This window comes from Acanthochromis polyacanthus, chromosome 22, assembly GCF_021347895.1.
Source record: "Acanthochromis polyacanthus isolate Apoly-LR-REF ecotype Palm Island chromosome 22, KAUST_Apoly_ChrSc, whole genome shotgun sequence".
Lineage (NCBI taxonomy): Eukaryota > Metazoa > Chordata > Actinopteri > Pomacentridae > Acanthochromis > Acanthochromis polyacanthus.
In genome coordinates, this window is record NC_067134.1 from 26,161,652 (window position 1) to 26,186,673 (window position 25,022).

General features: G+C 42.3%; 1 protein-coding gene and 1 pseudogene across 1 annotated transcript in view; both read right to left on the reverse strand.

The window, feature by feature from the left end:
• Positions 1-137: 137 nt before the first annotated feature.
• The window catches only part of LOC110960950 (TRAF2 and NCK-interacting protein kinase), a 47,773-nt gene continuing 22,888 nt past the window's right edge, over positions 138-25,022 (reverse strand). Inside the window, 25 exon segments of the mRNA XM_051942361.1 lie at positions 138-238; positions 326-454; positions 541-624; positions 627-689; positions 999-1,108; positions 1,110-1,149; positions 1,152-1,166; positions 2,121-2,238; positions 3,715-3,996; positions 5,676-5,784; positions 5,993-6,171; positions 9,299-9,393; positions 9,594-9,733; positions 11,770-11,870; positions 12,944-13,222; positions 15,358-15,507; positions 16,406-16,858; positions 19,690-19,776; positions 20,357-20,518; positions 20,614-20,824; positions 22,149-22,221; positions 22,330-22,505; positions 23,703-23,781; positions 23,866-23,920; positions 24,024-24,154. Coding sequence (XP_051798321.1) covers positions 138-238; positions 326-454; positions 541-624; positions 627-689; positions 999-1,108; positions 1,110-1,149; positions 1,152-1,166; positions 2,121-2,238; positions 3,715-3,996; positions 5,676-5,784; positions 5,993-6,171; positions 9,299-9,393; positions 9,594-9,733; positions 11,770-11,870; positions 12,944-13,222; positions 15,358-15,507; positions 16,406-16,858; positions 19,690-19,776; positions 20,357-20,518; positions 20,614-20,824; positions 22,149-22,221; positions 22,330-22,505; positions 23,703-23,781; positions 23,866-23,920; positions 24,024-24,154 — 3,422 coding nt within the window.
• Positions 1,314-1,917, reverse strand: LOC127531893 (activated RNA polymerase II transcriptional coactivator p15-like; annotated as a pseudogene).

Below are 25,022 nucleotides of genomic sequence, written 5' to 3' on the forward strand. Positions count from 1 at the left end.
CCCAGCTTCAGTAGCAGTTCAGTCGACCAGCAGAGGCTTGTGCACCAGGTCACCGAAAACTAACCACAGGAGAATGTTTTAAAAACATCACTCCACCTGCCACCCCATTGAGACCCAGAATCCATCCTGTCATCGTATTACCTTAAAGCCATGAACTTTGTTAGGTTTGGGCGCCAGGCGTACACCTCCACAGCGTTCTTCAAGGCCAGCCACAAGAACTTAATCCTCTCGTACTTCACTGGAATCAAAAGAAAAAGCCATCAGCTGAGGGTCTGAACTGTTCATTAGCAAAATCTGGTCTCTACGTCAACAGACAAACACGTACCGACTTTGTAGGGGACGCAACCCTCCAGGTCGCCCACATTGACCCAACCCTGCTTCTTCTCCACTTCAGGGTCATTGTGCAAAATCTTGTTCCTGAGCCACGACAGGTAATAACTCGCAGCTTGTTCTTCTTACCTGCAGGAGGCGGAGTCTAAAGTTTATTCTCCGTTTCTACAGAAATCAATCAGAAACAATGATCAGTGAATCGGCTCATGCTCCGTACCTGATATGTGACCAGGACGTTGAGTCCCTCCAGGACGTCCATCTGCTGGATGCGTCGACGGTTGATCAGAGGGTAACCTTCCCCTGACCGCTTCGATCCAGCAGCATCAGACCGCTCTCTGTCCCGACCAGCAGATTCACTCCTGGAGCAGAAAACAACATCAGGTGGAACTGCTGGGTTTCTGTGTCGTGTTGTTAGGAACTTTCTGTCGTCCTTAACCTACTCATCATGACATGTCTTTTGCGGGCGCGGAAAAAAACCCAACCTATGCTTGAAACACGATATTTCCGCAAAAATCGCTTTTTTAACCTTTTGATGCATAAACTGGGTCAAAAGTGACCCAAAACCAATGGAAAATGTGTATCTCCTCATGTGGTCTACGCATCAAAGGGTTAAAAAAATTGTCTACAAATAAATCTTTTGCATTAACTAGACTGTGAAATCTACTTACCCCAAAGTGCTGCACACAGGATCTCAGAGTTGAACCTCTTTTTGTACTTGCGAATCTCCGGAGTGTCGCTCGGCGGACGAGTGTTGACCGGTTGACATTGACCACAGGACCTTTACGGACGGATCAGACCTCAGCGGGTCGGCCAGCCGTCGTCCTGCCCAAACGCTGCTGGAGGGGGAACAGAAAAGTATGGTTAAAATTATTATTACGCAGCGGCTGTCTTCATGTGTCTTTCAGCTTGGCATTGTTACTCCGCCAAGGAACGCGGCGGACTTATGTGACAATCGGCGTACTGGTGTTGTCTGTTAAGCAACATTACTCAAAAACAGACTAACGGATTTGGATGAAATTTTCAGGGATGTGTATCCTACAACAAAATTGACCGCTGTGGTCTATTGGAAATGATACAAGGAACAATGATTAAATGTGGGGGTGTTTCCGAGTCCCATCAATTCCCACCACCCACTACATATTTAGATGACGCGATCTGGTATCCGTACATAATGTAAAACTAATTAGCCAACATGTTCAATTAGTTTCAACGGATAACACTGAAAGGAGTCCTTTTACTCTCTTAATGGCATCGTCCAGTTTCTGAAATCTGGTCCTTCAGTTGGTTCCATTGCTCAGGACTCATGGAGATACCCTTTTCCCCGGCTACATCTCCCATCTTGTTCATCTAGAACTCTCTGATGTCAATCAGGACTTTACCCTTGAAGTCTCTGACATTGACACATCTCATCTTTCCAATCTGGAACATGTTGTCGTCCACCATTACTGCTGCCCTTGGATGAACCTCCTGGCTTGGAACTCCTCCACTTTGGTTCTTGACCGGCATCTGTGGTGCACTTTGCTTTTTTCTCTTTGTCTTGGTCTCTACTTCACTGTCCGAGTCACTTCCAGATGTGGAAGACAGCATAGCACATGTCTGTGCTCAGTGCAAGGTCATTTTGTTTTGGGTACATCTATATGAAATGGACACATTCTATGGTGCCGTAATTTCTGACACAAATTTTTCGAGATTTCATCCGTCTGAAATGATACAACTAGCAGCCTTGGCAGAGTACTGTGCTCTCTGGGTGCTTTTCTTGTTGTGTATTTACTCTGTCGCTGTCAACTTACCCATGTTGTTGAGGGAGCTACCGCTGGATGGAGATATCTGCAGAAGGCGTGGGTCGATGAAGGGAGTGAACGAAGAGGAAGACTTGTGTTTGGACATGGAGTTGCTCTCTGACTGGGACTGACGGACACATCAGACATTTTAGAGACTGATCAAAGAACTTGAAAAAGGAGAAAAGAGACAACTGCAGCATGGACATGAAACAGAATCTGAGATGAATCTATAAAACTGACTGTAGATTGAAGCTGAAACAGCAACAGGGCGCTTCAGTTTCAAGCACATGAGTTACAGTTTTCTCTCTTGGGGCTCATAAAACAGCCTCGCTGTGTTCAATCAAACTCCTTCTTTTATGAGAACTAACATCTGGGAACACAAAGTTGGCACTAAAACTCAAAACAAATCAAACGAAAAGATGACGTGCAGTTATGTTAGTTGTTTTCAAAGTCGGGCAGGAAAAAACATGATGAGGAAACGTGTAGAGGGAAACGAGAAATGATCCAAACACAGGCTGCGGTGAATTGTTAGAGGAAAAAGCTGCTCTTAATAAAGCACAGACAGCAGAGGAGCGTAATTCCACCACCCAAGATGCATGTTGTTTGCAGAACCGCACCACAAACGGGACTGCTTGAGCGAGTGTTCGTGTACGAAGATTTGCAGTGCGTTTCACTTCACCCCTTCCATCACGCCAGGCATGCCATCACCCGACACCACTACAGTAATGCTGCAGAAGCCCCAGGTTTAGCTTCCAGTGACCACCAGGAGGCGCCAGTGTTAGCAGCGACGCAGTGAATTGCAGGAGGGGAAGAGGTTGCAGCAGCGAAGATTCAAACCAGGTGTGAGCCAAGTCAGAAGAGAGAGGAGAGCGAAGGGGGCAGGAGAGGCGCGGACCAACAGTCGAGGGTCGGACGGTCGGAATGTTCGGACGTAGAATCGTGTTCGAAGCAGCTTTGCAAATGATTTATTTCACCCAGCAAGGCCAGAGAAACCCAAAATACTTCTGTATTTAATCCATCTTCTACTGGGTTTAACCCTCGTGTCGTCCTGCGGGTCAAAATTAACCCGTTTTAAAGTTTGAAAATGTGGAAAAAAATATACAGTGAAACTTCTGATGTTCACATTTTTAACATTTTTGGGAATTTTTTTCAACAAAAGAAATGCGAAAAATATTTTCTTTACGAACATTCACAAAAAAAAAATCAATTTTGGTTGATTTTTTTTTTGTCAATGTTCTTAAAGAAAATATTAGAAGTTTTAACGATATATATGTAATCACTTTAGATATTTTTAGGATTTTTTGGGAAGATTTTCTCTAATTTTTAAAAAATATTTACAAGAATTTTCTTGCCATATTTGGGGGATTTTTTTAAAATAAAAATTGTACGGGACACTTTTAAGGAATTATTGGAATTTTCTTCCTGAAGGTTTTGCAAATTTTTCTGCAGAATTTTGGGATTTTTTTCAGACAAGAACACAATATTTTTTGCTGCCCGTAAATGAGGACAACAGGAGGGGTAACAAACATTTGCAAATGCTGTTCTGCACATTCCAGCCGTCCGTCCCTCGGGCGTTTTCCTCGGTGGCGTGGGGGCGACATACCTCTACGGCAGTGAGCTCGTCCAGGGGGATCTGTGGGGACACTGCAGGACTGGCATGGCTAGATGACGAGGGGAGGGAGGAAAGGGAGGACGAGGAGGAGGAGGAAGGGATGGTTGTGGAGGAGGAAGGGGAGTGATGGCTCTGCTGGATAAGGTCTGGTAGGTGGTGTATGCGGCCAGCAAAGCCGTTTTTCTCGGGAAGGCCGTGGCCGGGCGGCTGGCCGTGACCAGAGCCGGGCGAGGAGGACGAGAGACTGACCAGCCGCTTTATGTCTGCTGTGCTCTGGAAGCAAGAACAGGCAAACTTGGGCTCGAGCAAAGAGGTGGAGAAGAAGACGAGGAGGAGGAGGAGGAAGAGGTGTATGTGTGACTGCTTTGTGTTTGTCATTCACTCCCTTAGCCCTTGTGTCGTCTTTTTGGTCTAAAGTAACCCGGCCACTATGTTTAAAAGCACAGAAAACGCCCTAAATGACCTCGTTTCAACTTGAAAGTGAAATTCGTACTATTGCTGTAGGTTTTGCACCTCGTGGGTGGGAGAAATGATCCAAAAAGTGAGGAGAAGACTAGTATTTGTATTTGAGTGTTTCATGCATTTCAAGCTGCTTTCTGCACATTTCTGGTGACCTTTCACTATCTCTTGCTAAACTGATAATATTCACATTTCTGCAGTACCTTTAGCTGCAAAAATAGTGACAATAAACCTCTACTTTAGTAAAGGAAACAGCCGCAACATGTGCGACATGATAAAAACGAATGACTAAACACAGTCTTTGACATTCTGGTTCTTCATGTAAAATAGATTTTTGGTTGAAAATTCAATGACGTCGCTCTGTATTTGAGCGTTCAGGATGCTAAGACCACACGAGGGTTAAACATCCTTTAAACTCATCGTTCTTCTGCTGAGCAATAACGCAATCTGACGCAAATCAAATCTGTAAATGTGTGGCTGCAAGTCTGTAAAATGCCATGAAAAAGTGTCACAAGAAATGGAGAGATATGAGTGGATAAACAAAAGAAATGACAGTTCTAGCAACTGCAGTCAAGCCCATAAGTATCAAAACAGCTCAGTGATTTTAATGCAACTTGGAACTGTTCTCCACTACAATGGATGTGAAATGAAGCAATCAACATGTGTAGACGTTCGGCTTTAAATTAAGTGGTTAGACAAAAGTATTACATAAACCGTGTTACGACTGCAGGACATATATGTGTGGGGATTTTTTTTCTGTGCTCTGTGTGTCTCCTGTGATTTGCATTTTCTAATATTCAAATAGAGCTGCGCCGTACCGTCGACACCATTGGGGTCAGCGCGGGATGGTCGAGCTATACGACATCTTCATCTGCTCACCAACTAGCTCCACGTAAAAGTTCCAACATAACGATGAAACGCCGTAGGTTGAGGACGTCGTAAACCGAGGACCGACTGTAGTGTGGTCGCCGGATAAAGGAGCAAGCTGCTGCTTTCTGTTTAATCTGTTTTCTCCTGCTTAGACAGGAAGCTAAGGCTTTGTGCAATTTTGCAAGTCCAACTCCCAAAAAATAGTGCAGTTTTACTTGTTATTTTGGCGTAGAGTTCATTCGTAATTCAACTTCTACCTTACCACTGATTTAGAGGAAAAAGTGTTTTGTGTGGCTGCTTGAGAGCCGTGAAGGACGGAATTTCATGTCACGTTATGTAACAACCCGTATTGGAATTAAAGGCATGTCTTTGGCATAGTTTGTCCATTTTTACGGGCTCATAAAACACTAGAGGTCAGTCATGGTTGGCTTCCTCCTAATTTCCCAAAAAATCAAAGAGTTAAAGATCTGAAGTTGATCCCGATTGTTGAATTTGCACGAATGGAGACTCCTTAGCTGCTCGTCAAGAGGTGACAACTGCACCGCCGTCCAGATACTTAGGGACCTGACTGCATAAACGAGCAGAATGTTGCTTTAGTTTAACAATAACTGACGGCTAATTACCTGTCTGATGACCAGAGTTCCGTCCTTGGAGGGAGTGATGGCTTGGTCGCTCTCTGAATCTTCCACCAGCATGGTCTTGGCGGACTCCGTCTCTCCGTTACTCAGCCTCCTGCGGAAGCCATGGGGATATCTGATGTCCCATAACCGGACGTGTGTTAACAGTCATGCAAGCAAAGCCATGCAAAGCAACACTAATTTCTAACTTTATCTGACAGGGAAACACTGTGCCGGTGCTTTATGCGTGAAGTTTTTACTTTAAATCAAACAGAAGAAGCAGCAGCAGATGGCAGAAGCTAAAGCTAAAGAGCTAAACCGACCCAGCTCTGGAGTCCTCGGCCCCTGAGGTGGACTCCTCTCCCGCCTCCTGGTCCACCTCCTCGTCGTCGTCCTCGTCGGTGGTGCCCGACTCCTCGCTGGAGGAGGAGTAGTCGGTGACCTTGTGGGGAGCCCGGACATCGTCGACGGCACGGAGCTCCTTGGCCAGAGCGGTCAGGTCCTGAGAGGAACGGTGAAGAGGTTTTAGGAAGATTCAAGCTGGAGTCACATTTGTCTGGACTGATGTTAAGAAAGGTGCAAACTGGGTGCGTTTCTTTTCAGACAGAGCAAATCAAAATGCTACTAACAGCGTGAGCCTCATTAACGAGTGAATCACTGCAACGGAGGCTCTCATTCTAGACCAGGGGTGTCAAACATGAGGCCCGCGGGCCAAAATCGGCCCTCCAGAGGGTCCAATCAGGCCCTCAGAGTAAAAATTACAGAGAAAACATGAACTGCAGATTGTAAATTTGTAAAATTATACATTTAAAATAATTTCTAGACCATGACAAGTTGTTTTGATCATTAAGTAAAATACTAGATTGTTCACTGTTGCCGTTTTGTGTCTCATTTTTGTAATATTTTGTCTTCTTTTTGTTGCTTTTTTGTCTGAATTTTCTTGTTTTGTTTCTCAATTTTGTCATTTTGTGGTTCGTTTTTGGCTTGCTTGTGTTTTTTGTCTTACTTTTGTCATTTTGTGTTTTGCTTTATTCGTTGCTTTACAAAAGAATCAGAAAACCTCAAAATAACCTCAAAATAAAGACGGAAAATGTGAGACGAACTCAGAAAAAAATGACTAAATGTTGTAAACAAGTGAACTTTAGATGAAACACAAACTGCTGATTAAAGAACATTTGTGTCATTTTGTGTTTGTTTTTTTGTCTTGCCTGTGTTGTTTGTCTACTTTTTTGCTGTTTCAATTCTCACTTTTGTCATTTGTGGACTCGTTTTTGTCACTTTGTAACTTTTTTGTCTAATTTTTTCTCTTTTGTTTTGTGTTTGTCTCACTGTTGTCATTTTGTGTCTCATTGTTGTTGTCTTATGTCTGTCTTTTGTCAGACTTTTGTCATTTTGTTCATAAAGTAAAACTATATTCTTCAGTTCCAGTTACCTGTGACTAAACGTTTTGCGTCTTTGTAGAAACTCTGTGATCTGGAAGTTGGAATGTGTAAATGAAACTGAATTTATTATTCTTAAGAAATGTCAGGTTGTTCATAAAGTTTAGCAAAAGGATAATTCCTTCAATGTGAACATTTTCAGAATGGAACTAAAACAAAGGAAAAATCTGGAGTTGTGGTTATTTATCGGCTATTATGCTGTGATTTTACTGCTCCGGCCCACCGGAGATCAAACTGGGCTGAATGTTGAACTAAGATGAGTTTGACACCCCCGATCTAGAGAACCTAAAAGTAGTCTGGAAGCAATCCCTCCTCACTTCATGCACATCTTCAGGTCTTTTCTTGCTTTCTGTACTTACAGGCTCAGATGTCTGGGTAGAAACTTGTGCTTACTGGGTTTTTGCCTTGTTTATTTTTAGCCCAGAAGAAGCTTTCTCTACAGTCAGACAACTGAGCCCTGGGTTGAAGCAGGAAAGACGTCAATTTGACACCTCGTTAAGTCTAAGCTCTCGGATGTGGTGAGCCAAAGTGGAATATTGTTTGGAAAACCAGGTACTGTACTTCCTCAAATAGTGTCGGGAGCCTTTCTTCACCTAAATTGTTCCTAAAATGCATCATGTTTTAACCCTGTGAACCCTGAAGGCATGCTGTCTTTACAAACCACCATTATGACGCCATATATCAGGGTGGAAGAAATGGAGAGAATCATTGAATTTTCTACTTTCTGATGGTCCTTAAACTACTCATCTCGGCATGTCTTTTGGTTAGGAAAATTAACCCAACCTGGGCTGCACAGTGGAGTAGTGGTTAGCACTTTCACCTTGCAGCAAGAAGATCCCCGGTTCAAATCCCAGGGTGGGCCTGGGATCTTTCTGCATGGAGTTTGCATGTTCTCCCTGTGCATGCGTGGGTTTTCTCCGGGTACTCCGGCTTCCTCCCACAGTCCAAAAACATGCTGAGGTTAATTGGTGACTCTAAATTGTCCGTAGCTGTGAATGTGAGTGTGATTGTGTGTCTGTATATGTAGCCCTGTGACAGACTGGTGACCTGTCCAGGGTGTCCCCTGCCTTCACCCGAGTCAGCTGGGATAGACTCCATGACCCCAGTGAGGATAAAGTGGTGTATAGAGGATGGATGGATGGAAATTAACCCAACCTAATGACTCAGCTGCAACTCACATTTATGAACAAAAATTCAGGTAATTTTGGGCCGAACTTTGCTGAACTGCAGGATGTGTTTAAACAGAGGAAATAGAAGAAATATGGAAGCAAATTTACAACTGTAAGCGGCAAACAAAGTCACCATTTTTAAGTATTGGTAACACCTGTGACGTGTTGACTGTCAAGAATAAACACTCAAAGATATTAAACTGTCCTTATTTATTTAGATTTTTGTGATTAATTAGTGCACAAAAGACGTGTTTGACTTCTCTTTATTTCTAGGTACAGGTGCACTGACTTACTAGCAACAAAAAACAAGCCTGTCCCTGGTGTTCCAGTGGACATAAACCCTTCATTTCTTAACAACGCTTCTATTGTGAAACATTTGCAAGAACAGACTTGCATCTGTTTGGATCAACCACACCCCCAGCCATGATTAGACCCCAGCTTCTAATTGACTCCCGGTGTTTGAGGAAACACAATTATCGGTCCACAAATTAATGATTTGTAGTTCAATTAATATTCTTGCCGATTTGTGAGGTCAGTGACAAGCGAGGAAGAGAGGAGGGATGCTTCCCCTGACATGCTCGACAAAACAAAGCAGAGCCAGGTGAGATTAGGAGCCATTCTGACAGGAACAAGGAAACAGGAGGAGTGTGTTTGCATTCAAATGTGGTCGCATTCAAATCCAGGAAGCTGCGGCAGACGGTTAACCCTTCTGGTGGCAAGCGGAAAGGACTGTGCAGGCATGAGTGGAACACGCCGGCAGGTAAATCCCACAAAGGAGCAGAACTTGTTTTATCACAAACCTTTATCTTATAAATGCAATGAGAGGGGCAATGGTGCAAGCAGAGCAGAGGAGTGATCATGTGATCTCATTTAAGAGGCTTACCACATCACCCTAAAGCCCAACAATCGGGAGCATTGGATTGAAGTGTCACACACCAGGCAGTAGAAAACAGAGACAAACAGTTTTCACCCATTCCTTATCACACAAGCTGAAGCTGCACTTTAGTAACGGTGGACTTACGGCCGGTCGAGCAGGTCTGGAGAGGTTCTTTTCGTCTTGTTTTTTGGAAACGTTCTCAGGCCGCTGGAGAGGCGATCCCTCAGATTTAGAAGAGGCTTTGCGGGAGGAAATAAAAGGAAACAGCGTTAGTGAGGGGAGCAGGCCTCTCCAAGGATCTCTAATTAGCCGTATAAAAACAGCACAAGACCTAACGGAGCGTGAGCTGATAGCATTTGACTTGTAGAGTTATGGTAATCAGCATCGTGTGCTAATAAGCGGGGAGGAAGAGTTAGTGAAATGTGGCCGAGTACAGTACCAGGGGACTCACAGCGTGGCCTGAAGCGGTCCCCTGGACTGGCCTGGGAGCTGGAGTTGGAGGAGCCGGAGGAGCTGCCGCTGCCCGGACGAGACTGGAGCTTCTCCACCCGGTCCCACAGGGGGCGCTGCTCCACGTTACTGCGGGAAGAAGAGCAGCAGATTAGCAGGAGACAGCAGAGACAAGAATCAAAATGTGGAAGAAAATAAATATTTTCACAGTGAAACTTCAGGTGTCCACATTTTCTACATTTTTGGGAAATCTTTGAACTTCCAAAGTAGTTTAAATCAATCCACTGGACTTTAAGAAAGTTCCTTGAAGATGTTTCACCTCTCATCCAAGAGGCTTCTGTAGTTCAGAAGAAGAAGTAGTTCAGAACTGAAGAAGCCTCTTGGATGAGAGGTGAAACATCTTCAAGGAACTTTCTTAAAGTCCAGTGGATTGATTTAAACTACTTTGGATCAGCATGACCTGGATGAATGAGAACCTACACAGAAGAATGCTAAAAATGTTTCTGAAGAACATTCACGAAATCATCTTTTGTGAGAAAATAGAAGTTTTACTAATATATATGTAATCACTTAAGATATTTTTAGGATTTTTTTGGGAAGATTTTAACTCATTTTTTGAAAAAATTTACAGGAATTTTCTTGTTGAATTCAGGGGATTTTAAAATAAAATAAAAAACTTTCAAGGGAAACCTTTAAGGGATTATTGGAATTTTCTTCCTGAAGGTTTTGCAAATTTTGAAAAATTTGGAGATTTTTGTTCTCATTTTTTCACAATTTTTTTCAAAGGTTTTGCAAATTTTCAGAAATTTGGAGATTTTTGTTCTCATTTTTTCACAATTTTTTTCAAAGGTTTTGCAAATTTTCAGAAATTTGGAGATTGTTGTTCTCATTTTTTCACAATTTTTTTTCAAAGGCTTTGAAAATTTTCAGAAATTTGAAGATTTTTGTTCTCATTTTTTCACATTTTTTTCCCCAAAGGTTTTGCAAATTTTCAGAAATTTGGAAAAAAAAAATTGAGGGAATTTTCAGATTTTTTTCAGAGAAGGAAACAATATTTTTTTGGATCCTGTAAATGAAGACAACATGAGGTTTAATCCATTTTAGTGCCTTTGAATCCACACAAAACTCATGCAGTTACTACATAAATCATCTAAAATAAACTGATTCTTTCTTAATCTTTGTCCTGACTTCTCCTAATTAATCCTCAGAGTCGCCTCTCAAGTCAAGGCGAATGTTTTACTTGCACAAGGAATCACATGAACAGAACACAGACTGGGCAGGCGGCTGATAATATGAGGAAACAGTTTAGCTTTTACACAGGCACATAAACAAGTCACAGTGGTATTACTGGTTTCTGAGCAGCCAGTTTCAACCGGCTGCTTGCAAAACCACACCGGGTTACATCAGTTGACAGTCGTTTGAAATCATAAACAGCATTTATTATTATAATTTTATAACACTACTACAAAGAAGGCATCATTTTGTCTGTGTGCTGCAATTTTCTGCAAAAACTATTCCTCCTTTTAGCAGTGGGGCTAACGACCTCCTCAGTTTGTGGCACCAGCACGTGACTCGGCTCGGTTTTATTCATTTTTTGATACAGCATCGTATTAATCAACCCCGCATGCTGATGAGTCGACTTCATTTGCATGACCCAGTTTCACAACAACGTAAAAACTAACCACCGCTTCACAACTTGATATTTGCAACATATTTTAATCTAAAATTGATGAGTTTTGTCGCCAGTCGTTGCTTGGAAAACCTAATATTTGAGCGCAGTGAATTTGAGCTCCTCTCTCTCTCTGTGTCACGAGAAGTGTTGAAATTGATGACTATTTTATTCTCCTCCGCTTAGTGATAACGCTCATCTAATCGCTTAATCGTGGGGAGGTTCTCGGTGTTTCCATGTGATGCATCAGTCTCTGTTAGGTTTAGTTTCCCACTGTTGTTGTGCAACTCTAAAGTTTGGAGCTTAAGCTGTGTTAACCCGCTAACAAGTTTAGAGCTGTCTGCGACGGACGGCCAAACTTACCTAAAAGAACAGACACAGTCTCCAAGCCCCGTCTTAGTGGGTTTATATGTTTTATACCAAGTCAGCATTCGTGGATTTTAGCAGTTTTACATCCGTGACGACGCAGAAACGCCTCAGGAGCCTCTTCACTTACCCCCCGGCGTTCCTCTGTCCACCCTGGTTTCCAGGTTGTGACGGCAGAGGAGACTCTCGGCGAGACAGAACGGGAGATCTGGAGGTTGTCCTCACCGGTACCTGGAGGAGACAGACTAATAGTTATCACATGTGTGTGTGCTCCATGATGGAGCTAAACTGAAGGCCATAAAACAAACACGTTTCTTCTAAATATCAGAACAGGCGGCACCCCGTCAATTATTGAGGTGTTAAAAATGTTTAAGAGGATAAAATCACTCAGACCTACGAGAAAGAAAGAAAGAAAGAAAGAAAGAAAGGAAGAAAAGAAGGAAGGAAGAAAGGAAGGAAGAGAGAAAGGAAGAGAGAAAGGAAGGAAGGAAGGAAGGAAGGAAGGAAGGAAGGAAGGAAAAAGGGAAGGAAGGAAGGAAGAACGAAAAAAGAAGGAAGGAAGGAAGGAAGAAAGGAAGAAAGGAAGAGAGAAAGGAAGAAAGGAAGGAAGGAAGGAAGGAAGGAAGGAAGGAAAGAAGGAAGGAAAGAAGGAAGGAAGGTAGAAAGAAAGACCTGAGATGACTGTAAGTGGATAAAACTGCACCAAATTTACTCCCGAAAAGTGAAAAACAAAAGCATTTTTTAATCTCCTCAGACCTCGTGTCCACATATGTGAACATCTTTTTTCCCCACAAACAGCGTATTGTCCATAATAATAATAATAAAAGTAATATCAATAATAATTCTAATAATAACAACAACAATAATAATAATGACAGTAAAAATAAAAAATAATCAGATATCCGAGATTATCTGACTGTTATATTTATTGGTTCCCTGCTTATCCCAAATAACATAATAATAATAAGAAGAAATCTAAAATGCAAACCAAAGCTCAGGCCTCAGGAGATTAACCCAACATCCACACAACACATGAGGAGAAAATTAAAATCACAGGAACATACATGTTTTTGGATACTCTGATATGACTGCAAGCTAAAAATGTCACTTCTGAGTGTAATTTGTGGACTAAAAAATGCAAACTTTCCCTCACGGTAGTTGAAATGTATGAGTTAAAAACACAGCAAGGCACACACACACACCACACACACACACACCACACACGCACAGCCGATGAGTGACGTCAGAGGAGGTGAGTGACGGAGGAGAGGGTGGAGGACGGGGCGGGGAAGGTCGGCCCTTACCTTGGGAGGGACCTCCTCGCCGGCGCTCTGGCCCTGAGGAGGGTGGTGGCGGAGGGGAGGTTGGGGTTGGGGGTCAGTGCGTGCGGGCGATGGGTGGTGGTGGTGGTGATGGTGGGGGTCCTGGGAGCGCAGGTGGAGTTGTGCAAAGCTAGAGGTGACGCCGCCGCCGCCGCCTCCGGACTCGCTGAAGGACTGGGAGCGAGCGACCACGGGCGGAGGAGGAGGAGAGGGGGCGGCGCTGTTGCTGCTCTTTAGAGCGGCCAGGTGGGACCACTGGACCTTATAGGGGGGGAGGAGGTGAGGGGAGGGAGGGGAGGTGAAACAAGCAGACAACACAGTGAGACATGAGGGAAGATGTGTGTGGCTTTTCACATACATGTGCTCAGGTAAATAAACATGCAGACAGAGAAAAACACAGAACAATGACGGGCTACACTCAGATTCACCGTCTGGGATTCACAGAAAGGAGCAGTTCGACTTTTAGGGAAACACTTGCTCAGTCCAGACCTACACTGAATGGTGGTGTGGGTCAGAGTTTGGTGTCGCTTAGAAATGTCATTTTTGAAGAAAAAGCTGATTTTTTTCAATGAATGTAGCATAAAATTATCAGAAATCCAGTCCAGACATTGTTAATGTGGTAAATGACTATTCTAGCTGGAAATTTTTAACCCTCCTGTTGTCCTCATTCACAGGCACCAAAAAATATTGTTTCCTTGTCTGAAAAAATACAAAAAAAATTTCTGAAAATTTACAAAAAAATTTCTGAAAATGCCAATAATTCCATAAAAGTTTCCCTTATTTAAAAAAAAAAATCTCCCAAATTTGGCAAGAAAATGTTTGGAAATATTGTCAAAAAATCTTCAAAAAAAAAAAAAAACTAAGTGGTTACACATATATCAGTAAAACTTCTGATATTTTCTTTTAGAACATTCACAATCAACCAAAATCCAGCTATATTCACAAAATTTAACTCATTTAGAGCATCTTTAACTAATATAGAGCAATTTCAACTATAAGAGAGCAACTTTAACTCCTTTAGAGCAACTTTAAATCATGTGACCCCAAACTTTTCACTTCTGTACCGTAAACAGGAAGTTTCAGTTTTGTTCACTTGTGACCTTTTCTATGCAGATTTTTCGCCTTTTTTCTTTGCAGAGCAACGACAGCTGCTTCTCCCAGTTCAAGTCTAACGAGTGCTGACAGCAGCTCAACGTTCAAAACAAAGGCTCAAACGGACTCCTGCACGCTGTCTAACGGGGAAAAAATACGTTTGCTGAGGACGTGTCGGTGCTCGACTTTCTTCAAGCAAATTCCATTTCCTATTCATGATGCCTTCTAGAGTCTGCAAACTACATATGAACACACAAAAAATGATTTTAGCTATTCAAAAACTATATAAATCATAGTATACAGGGAAAGTGGATTTTATTTTCTTAATGGGAGGGTTTGGCTTGGATTCCTGGTGTGTGGTCTCAGAGAAAACACCATGAGAGTGTTCAGTATGTGAGCAAAACTGCAACACATCTTCTGTACTTTGGTATCAAACCAGGATTTGTATGCACAAGTAAATAAAACAAGGACTGAAAATTGTCAGGAAAATGTGTCAAAACCCAGCAGTGTAAAGTCACTAACCCACAACATCACGAGTCAATCTTATATATCAGTCAGAAAAAATAAGTTTCACCCAGACACATTATTTTTCTTTTAAATACCGTCACCTTCTCCTCTTGGAAGTGCTTTGTGATGCAAGTGTGAGAGTTTAGCTGACACTAGAGCAGACATACATCAGGTTATTATGGCCAAAAGAAACAGTAATGATGTTTGTTGCTGCATTTAGATGTGTAGATGACAAACTGAGGCAAAATGCTGCTGAAATTGCACTTATTTTCCTTAAGAAACTTCAGGTTGTTCATAATGTTTTGTAAAAAGATTGCTAATTAATTGCAAACATTTTCAGATTTGAATTTTTCTTTTTGCACTAAAACAAAAGGAAACATTGGACTTTTACAGGTTATTATGCTGTGATTTGACTGGTTTTACCACCTGAGGTTAAATTGGACTGAATGTGGCCCCTGAACTAAAACGATTTCGAGCTTCTGACTTTGATGTTTTTAACCAATATCTGGTTGGTGACATCCAGCTTTAAGGTATAATACTACTGCTTATTATGATGGAATCTAAACATGATAGGTCATTTATAATATCATGTGTATTATGAACATATCAACATATATTTTATGGAAACATCACATTACCCCTCGGTGACACATCCCATATAAATAGGCTTAAATATTCATATACTTTACTGGCCTTTAAACCAAAAAAATGACCTGACTGTTTGAGAAAATCTAGCAGTGAGGGAGGAAGACAGAGGAAAGAGGAAAAGTGTGGGTGGAGCAGGAGGAGGAGGTTACCTGAGGCTCCATGGGCCGGTGCATGGCGGAGGCCTCGGAGGAGCCGCCGTTGGAGAACGGTTCGGAGGAGCGGGGAGGCAGAGGGGGCTGCTTGGGAGGAGGAGCGATCTGAGGGGAGCCCTGAATGTTCTTACGGTAGCGCTCGTCGGCCTGCGGTGAGGGAATCGGAAAGGACAGAGACGAGATGAGGGACGGGAAATGTTTCAAGATCAAGAAGATGGAAACCAACAGAAAAGGTGCACAAAAAGAGAATAAAAAGGCGCCAGTTTTTACACTCAGAAGCTGCTTTCTGGTTTCCATCTTCTTGCATTTTCTAACATGAACAATCCTTCGCTGCTACGTAGAAATCTTCATATCTGACACTTCGAACAGTCGTATTAAACATGCTTGAAGCCCATTCAAGGCAGCCGTACAGACACAGATAAATGTGGACAGACGGTGGTTCCACACAAACACGACCTAGAAGTTATGACATCAGCAGAGGGAAAGACGGCTGTTAATGACACGTTGGGAGACGCTGCTTTGGTGCCCTGCAGGTTAGTTTGGGCCTCAGTCATCCACATGCAACGGCCCGGTCCACACAGTCACTGCAGAATATCTGAGGTTGACCATCCAAGATCAAGAGAAACACCTAAAAGTTTCTACTCTTTATTCCTCTAAAGAGAAAAAACTAAGAGACAGGGATGGAATTTTTTCTTCCGATTCAAATAATGGGAGAAAAACAGCTGGAAAAGTATGGGAAACACTGTCTTATTCAGAGTAAAATTCAGATGAACACATCTCAAACATCCTAATGGTTTTAGTAGTCAAGGAGACCAGCAACAGTGCAAAGTGAGAGCAAGTGCCAAGAGACAGAGAGGAGGAGAACAGCTGTTTAATTCAGGGCATAAAAAGGCTGGTAGCGAGCCCGTGGTCTCTCCATTCTCCGCTCGTTTCATTCAAAAGACGACCGGCTGAGAGGTTCTGCATCGCGGCAAATTAGAGGCTGTGTGAAGACAAGCAAGAAGAAGCTGGAAAGAGCAGGCGGCGGGGCAGACAGGAGGTTCACCTCTCTGATAGGCTGAGGAGGATGATTGACAGGCTCGCTGGGCCTGTCGGGCTCCAAAGCTTCTGCCTGGGGAGGGGTACAGTCAGTGGGGGTTTCAGTCAGAGGGGGGCTGGGGGAGTCGGAGGGCCGGCTGGGGCAGGTCTCATCAGGCTCGTCTTGCGCTGCTGCCTGGGGTTTGCTGCCGTCTGAGGGGACGGTCTGGGCTCTGGGGGACTCGCCTCTCGCCACAGAAACGGCGGCAGCATCGAGGACCTGAGCTTGAGGGGTCGTGGTGAGGGGGGGCAGAGTGGAGGTCTGTGGAGGTTTGCTAAGGTCTGAGGGGGGTTTGGTCCTGTCGCCAGGCTGCTGTTTGGACTCGTGCTGCAGCGACAGCAGGTAGGCCTGCTCCTGCTGCAGGCGCTTATGGAGGCGCTCGGCTTTGCGCTGCTCCTCCAGCTCCCGCCACTTGAACTCCTGTCGCAGAGCGTAGGATGGTGAGGAGAGAGGAGAGCTACCAGGTCCGACCGGCAGACTGAGCCTGACACACATCTGCTCCATAGCGTTACATAAAAACACTTCAACTTGTGCTATGCAATGTGTAAAGACCAGGGATGTCCGATATTGGCTTTTTAGTCAACAACCGATATTGTCCAACTCTCAATGTCTGATTCTGATATCAACCAATACCAATATATGTGGGCTATTTAACTAACATCACAGATCTCCTGTTGTAGAATTAACACATCGTGCCTGATTTTATTGTGATGCCCCCATTGGATGCATTCTCAAATGCAACAAGACTTTCCAAACATTGTCTGTACAAAATAAAATTATTTCAACTGAAGTTATGGGAAAAATGCCATATTTATGTTATATATATATATATATATATATATATATTTTTTTTTTTTAACGGTCTCAAACAACAGTTCACACACTCCCTCCCTCCCTCTATGAGTCTGGGAAATGCCAGTGAAATCAAGGCATGATTTTATCGGTTTTCATGATAGGCAAAAAAAAAAAAACAATACCGATGTTGACCCATGTCACGTTTTAATGCCAATATCGGGCCGATATTACCGGACATCCCAAGTAAAGACAAAGCATTTCCAAGCTTCATCATAGGGACAGTGCAATTTACAGAGCATAAAGAACAAATCTACAAAATCGCAGAAATAATTCTGCACACAAAATGCTAAAACTTGGAATCCCTGATCATCATATTTAATGATTTGCAAAAGAATACAAAGATCTCCCTGTAAAATATGATGGACGAGTGGAAGGTGACGCAATGGAATGACAACATTTCCTGTCACATTCTTTGCAGTGAAAATGACTGAAGAGAACTCAAAGAAAGAAATACACCAAGTAAAAAAGAAAAAGATTTGTTGTGGAACATTTGCTGGTCTTCATCTCTGTCAAAATCAGAACAATTCAGATCATAGCCAAAGAACTTTCTCAATGCCTGAGGAACTCTTCAAGCGTGTTATTCAGACAGTAATGTCAGTAGAACTCAAACAGTGCATCAGGAAAGCATTCGTATCTCTTCATTTTTCTCACATTTTGTTATTTTACAGCCTTATTCCAAAATAAATTTTCCCTTAAAATTCTACACACAAAAATCACGACACTACAGAATGTGTCCATTTGATATAGATGCACCCACACGCAAAATGACCTCACATTGAGCACAGGCGTGTGTTATGAACGTGTGCGTTATGTAGAGATACCGAAGTGCGTGAGCTAAATATGTCGCAGGCGGCGGGAATTGATGGGACTCAGAAACACCCCCACAATTTAATCCGTTGTCCCTTGTATCATTTCCAATGTATAAGTTTCGATAAGTCCGCAGCGGTGGATTTGCAGTAGGATCACAATCATCACAATCTGACTTTCCTCAAAAATTTTGCAGAAATCCGTTAGCCCGTTTTTGAGTGATGTTGCTGACAGACAAACGTACGCCGATCATCACGCAGCTCTGCCGCGTTCCTCAGCAGAGTAACAAAACACTCAAATATCACATGTACATAAATATTCCCACCCTTTGCTGTGAAACTCAAATTTGAGTTCAAGTACATCCTGTTTCTATCATGGGGTATTGTCTGTAGGGCTGGACCCGAATATTCCGAATATCCGAATATTTGTTCGCTACGGCGGTATCCGGATATTAATTTTGGTATCCGAATATTCGGACGTTACCGGGCTGAAAGAATATTCGGTGTTACTGTCTTCCCTCCGCTTTCGGCCCACATCGGCTCATCCTGTTGTGTGATCACATAAACATACACATGTCTATGACATATACACATATGTCTGTGATCACCCCCTCCTCCCCCAGACGAAAATACAAATATTCGGAGCTCGTCTCTTCCCTTCACCTTCGCCCCACATCGGCTCATCCCGCCGTGTTCGGCTCATCTCGGGTCCTCCATTCGTATTTGTTACCACCACCAGAATGGCCGTTTGGCTGCAGACTCTGACGTCACGCTTCACTTCGTTACATAAACACAAGACAAGATGCTGAAGACCTCCACTGTTTGGGAATTCTTCAGTTTAACTGAAGACAAAACGAAGGCGAAACCAGACGAATGGATCCAAATATTCGGACATTACAGTGCGGAATGAATATTCGGATGTTCGTCTTTAGACGAAGGGATGTGTTTGGAGTTGTCAGCATCACAGGGAGCAAAAGGCAGCTTGTCATAATTTTACAACAGTTTTTGTATACTTTGCTCTTCGATTTTACATCTATTACGATCTGAAGCGTACACAAAAGATCAAACTTTACGCTCAGCAAACAGCAGTCAGATAAGTGAGACTTACTTATAGGGCTGGACCCGAATATCCCGAATATCCAAATATTAATTCGCTACGGTGGTATCCGGATAGTAATTTTGGTATCCGTTTAACTGAAGACAAAAAGAAGGCAGTGTGCAAAATTTGCGTCCAGGAGACCAGACGAATGGATCCGAATATTCGGACCGTCCCCACCCCACCCCCACCCGTCGGACGTTACGGGGCGGAACGAATATTCGGATATTCGTCGTTAATAGGACCCGAATATCCGGAGAGCAGAAACCACTATTCGGGCCAGCCCTAATTGTGGGTAGAATTTGGAGGAAAAAACTGATTTAATCCATTTTGGAATGAGGCTGTAACAAAATGTGGAAAAAGTGAAGCGGTATGAATACTTTCTGGATGCATTGTACACCCACAGTGAAGGCAAACATGTCATCCTGTACAACCTGTTTGAAACTTAAAGCCACACTAACATACTGAGGAGGTTAAACGTGTGTGTGACTGACCAGCAGCATGGCCTGCTCACGGAGAAGCTGCTCCTGCAGCATCTCGAGGTGTCGCTGCTCCTCCTCCAGCTGACGTCGGATGTACTCCTGTGAAACCATTAAGACTGGATTAGAAATTCACTGTTCAACTTTACGCCTTGTATTAGAGTGCTTCCCTCCAGCTGTGTGTGTGTGTGTGTGTGTGTGTTTATACTCTTGCTCGCACACAAAAACATTCTGAACGCTCATTCTTGCATAATATGTGGGTGTTCTGTTGATTTTGCGTCTTCTTAATTGACTGAATAGTATAAAAAAAATACATAAATGTTTGTAATGAAGGAGCAAAATTCAAATTATTTTCATAGGAATTGCTGAAACATTTCTTAATACTGTCTTGTTTAACCATCTGAACACCTAAAATCCATCTTTAGATTGTAAAAACATTACCAAAGCGACAAACTGTAAAAACACAAGTAGTAGCCGGATTTCCAATTATCCGACAACCCTTGAACTTATCACGTGTGACTCTTGGTTTCATACAGAAAAGGAAACAACCAAATCTAAGCTTAAAAATGTGATATTTCATTAAAATCACTTCATTTTAAGTAAAAATTGTGACTCGATTCCGTAGAAAATTAAACATTTGACACGTTGGAAACATTAAACGTGAAATGATTCCCAAACTGACCTGCTCACGATCGTTCCTCCTCTTCTCGTCTTCAGCCCGCCGGCGTTCCTCCTCTTCTTTGCGTCTACGATCCATCTCCTCGATGCGTCTCTTGTCCTCCTGCTCGCGGCGTCGCTGCTCGCGCTCCTGTTGCCTCCTCATCTCACGTTCACGTCGCTGTTGCTGCAGGTGAGGAGCATGGAGAAGAGTTTCCTGTCACCGAACTTCCTTCAGCCGTCCGATTGCTCTCCGAGAGCTGAGAAACAAAACGATCCTACCTCCTCCAGCCGCCTCCTCTGCTCCTTCTGCTGCTCGATTCGTTTCTGCCTCTCGGCCAGCAGCTGTCTCTTGTACTCCTCCTGCTCTCGGAGCTGCTGCTCCTGGAGGAGCTGCTGGTGACGCAGAGCCTCCGATCGCTCCTTGTTCTCCTGCTGCAGCCGGATGAAGTCGCGGCGCAGAGTCGACTCACCGGGCACGTTGACGATGGAGCTGCAGGTTTGGTGGAATATGAACAGAATATTAGAGCTGCTTTTGAAAAGACTACACCTGTAAGACGCAAATTTAAAAAAAAGGCAAGACAATAAAAAATAAAATAAACAAAAATATAAAATCTAATTATAATATATATATATATATATATATATATAAACACACACACTATAGAAAAAAAATTTGCAAAATCAAAAAGAAAATTAAAAAAGAAATAAAGAGTTCATTTGCACAGATAACTCTGTTTTGATAAATTTTCAGAAAACTTTTTTATCGTTTACTTGAGATAATATCAATCAAACTGAAGTTGAGTGGATTTGACTCCGCAGAAAAATACATGACAAAATAGAGAAAAAATAAATTATTAGTGTTATTATTATCTCAAGTAAACAATAAAACAAGTTATCTGAAAACGGATTTACCTGTTTTTGCAAATGAACTCTTTAAACGTGTATATATATATATATATATATATATATATATATATATATATATAAGATAAGAACCTGAAAGATTTTAAGTTCTTATTTAGATAATAAAATTAAAATAAATATACTATATATATATATATATATATATATATATATATATTCGCTTTGTTTCTGGTGTTTGTCTCACTTGTGTTTTTTCTCATTTTCTGTTTTGCTTTGTTCATCGTTTCTGTATCACTTTTTGTTTGTTTCACGTTTTTGTCATTTTTTGTCTAGTTTGTCCATTTATTGTCACGTCATAATTTCTTTGTCTAATTTTTTGCCACTTTTTTGTTTTGTTTTGTGTCGTTTGTCTCATTTTTGCAATTTTTGTCTTGTTTTTGTTGTTTTTTGTCTTTTTTAAAGATATGATTTATGAAAAAAATTCTTAAATCTTTAAGATAAGAACCTGAAAGATTTTAAGTTCTTATTTAGATAATAAAATTAAAATAAATATACTATATATATATATATATATAGTCGCTTTGTTTCTGGCGTTTGTCTCGCTTGTGTTTTTTCTCATTTTCTGTTTTGCTTTGTTCATTGTTTTCTGTATCGTTTTTTGTTTGTTTCAGGCTTTTGTCATTTTTTGTCTAGTTTGTCCATTTATTGTCGCTTCATAATTTCTTTGTCTAATTTTTTGTCACTTTTTTGTTTTGTTTTGTTTCTCTAATTTTTTGTCGCTCCGTCTTAATTTTGCAACTTTTTAAAAGATACGATTTATTAAAAAATTCTTAAATCTTTAAGATAAGAACCTTAAAGATTGTAAGATTTATTATTAAAATAAAAAACTTCATGATGTATTCTTGCAGCAGTGTTTTTTCCAGGGTTAGTCGGGTTTTTAGGGAGCTTACCTGGGTTCTCCCTCCTGCTCTGGGGGATCCTCTTCCTCCTCCTCACTGCCGCTGTACTCGTACTCCGTCTCATCTGGATAGAAAAAAGAAAACCCTCAGAATTAGTCATAGCAACATGAAAGCATAGACTGACTAAACTTTTTCAGGTTTAAACAGGTGGGACGTGCGAACACAGACGCACCTTTCTCGCCCCTCTTCTTCTTGGTCCGGTCGATGTGGTCTTTCAGCTGGATCCGGACCTGCCTCTCGTTGGGCTGGTCTCGGATGAACGGGTGCTTCAGCAGCTGCTCCGTCGGCGGGCGCTGCGTGTAGTTCTTCACCAGACAGCCTTCGATGAAGCTGAAAAACTTTTTGGACCTGTGGTGACAGAGAAAGCGAATTACAGAAGGAGGCTTCAGCCACGCGAGGACGGAGCGCATCCAGGGATCCTGAGTAGAACGGACGTTTCTGTAAACAAGATCCGACTCCAAATTAGCCGAAACACTCTGCAGAAAAACAACAGCCTCTGGTGTCTCTGGATAAACTGAGGTTGATGCACACGGACAGGCAGGATTGAACCTTTCATCGCATATATACCATGAAAACTCTGAAATACAAGGACACACTAAAGCGAAATAATCACCACTTCTACACCTGCTGCCGCTGAAGGCTGCATTCCTGAATGATATGGCAGCAAAACAACCCGATATTTTATGCAAATCTGTTTAGATAACACTGCAATTTCTGTTTTGAGAGAAGCTCAAAAGAAGAGCTAATTCATCTGAGCCCTGCAGACGAGGTTTGTCTTCTTTCTGCAGTGCAGTCCAGAGCAGCGATGCAGTTTTTGTGCCAGGAGAGGCCGAGTCTGCCAGAGCAGGTGTACCACAGATGTTCAGCTCAGTAGCAAAGCAGAGGACACAGAAAGCCCTTAGATTTAAGTCTCTGTAGCTGCTTGGACCGAGATAAAATCAAAATGCACAGGAGTGCACAGAAAAAAGTCACAAATCTGCACATAAAATGCCACAGACCAACATAATCTGTCAGAGTTTTTTGTCCAAAATGACTGGACAGAGCAACAGCTCTCCAAAATCACCTAAAATTTGTGCGAAATGGCTCAAATGTTTCTATATTTACTCTGAACTGTTTAAAAATGACTGAAAACATTTTTTCTCCAAAATGACCTGAAATGTTTCGTACACCCCCTGTCAAAAGTTTTAGGACGCTTTCTCATTCAAATGAATAAGAAAGTGTCCTAAAACTTTTGACAGGGGGTGTAAATCACTTGAAATTTGTCCTTAAGGAGCTAAACCCTAATTTTTATGACAGAAAATGAAATCACAGTAAATGTACAGTCCTGACAGTGAAGAGCAGAGGAGAGAGTGTTATTTTTTTTTTCAATCCGACATCAAAGATAACACTCTTTGCACAAAATTACCACAAAGAAACACAAAACAACCACAAAGACACACAAAAAGTAAAAAAAGATTCAAGCAAAATGGCTAATGATGCAACAAAACGAGCATAAAGAGGCACGAAACGACCCTAAAAAGACAGAAAACGTGGGTTAGCACTCACCATTTTTTAGATTTGAGCCGAGGTGGAGGGTTTCTTGGAATGAGGAAGAGGGCACGCATGGGGTGCATGTCACAAAGTGCTGGGGGGGGGGGGGGAAACACAGAACATCATGAATGATTCAAGATGCAGAATCAGCAAAAAAACAATAAAAAGCTGCACTCACGTGGTGCTCCTTCTGCCATCTCAATCGCTGTGATACCACAAGACCACAAATCACTCTGCAGGAGAAGAACACACACGCTCAGACACATCGCGGGTAAAATACACCTGCTCTATTTAATTACAGCATGCAGAGGTTTGAACGCTTCCGCGGAGTCTTACTCTGTAATCATACGTAGCGTCCGGGTTCTCGTCACAAGCGATGACCTCGGGGGCCATCCAGTAAGGAGTCCCGATGAAGGTGTTCCTCCTTCCCACCGTGCGGTCCAGCTGAGCGCTCACACCAAAGTCCACTGAAGAGGCAAAAAAAAGGTGAGAGTTCATATGAAACTGGGGGGGCTACATCATAATCCATCATTTCTATGGCAGTGGGAGAATTCAGAGCTGAGCTTTGTTGTCAAAAATGTCAAAAGAAGAGGAAGAGGAAAGTCGTCTGTCATTGCAAATTAAGTTTGAAGCTGCAGAAGCACTACGGTCGCTCGCCAGCGCGTTCTGCAGCGTTTTAGATCAGATTAAGATCGACTGGTTTGTTTAGGAGCTGCAGTCAAGCTGGGAGATGTTTTGGATTTCTGTCAGAACTTTGACAAAGCCTGAGCTTCAAAGAGAATCTAAATGTGAGGACAGTTGTAGGGTTGCCCATTAATCAGATGTGTTCTGACGAGATAGTTTCCTCTAAAGTTGGACTCACATCTTGGCTGATTTAGTCACAAATATATTGAATTTTCAGGGACTTGTCAATGACTTTAATCAGAGCTGAATCAGTTCATTGATTACTTGGTTGCCTGTCAACTATTTTATTAATCTACTCTGTGGTTTAAATGTTTTTTAAAGGAAAGAATGTTAAAATTTTCTGATTCTACTTCCTGAAATCTGAAGTGTTATGACTCGATTGTTAAAGAGTTTTCTCTCAAGTTTAACATGGATGCTGGCTTATTTAGTCACCAATATACAGACATGCACTACCAGACAATTCCCTGTTCTCCATGTAAACTCCCACTTTTATCCATGTGCTAACATAACTGCACAAGGGTTTTCTAACCATCAATGAGCCTTTCAGCACCATTAGCTAACACAATGTAGCATTAGAACACAGGAGTGATGGTTGCTGGAAATGTTCCTCTGTACCCCTATGGAGATATTCCATTAAACATTTACAGCTAG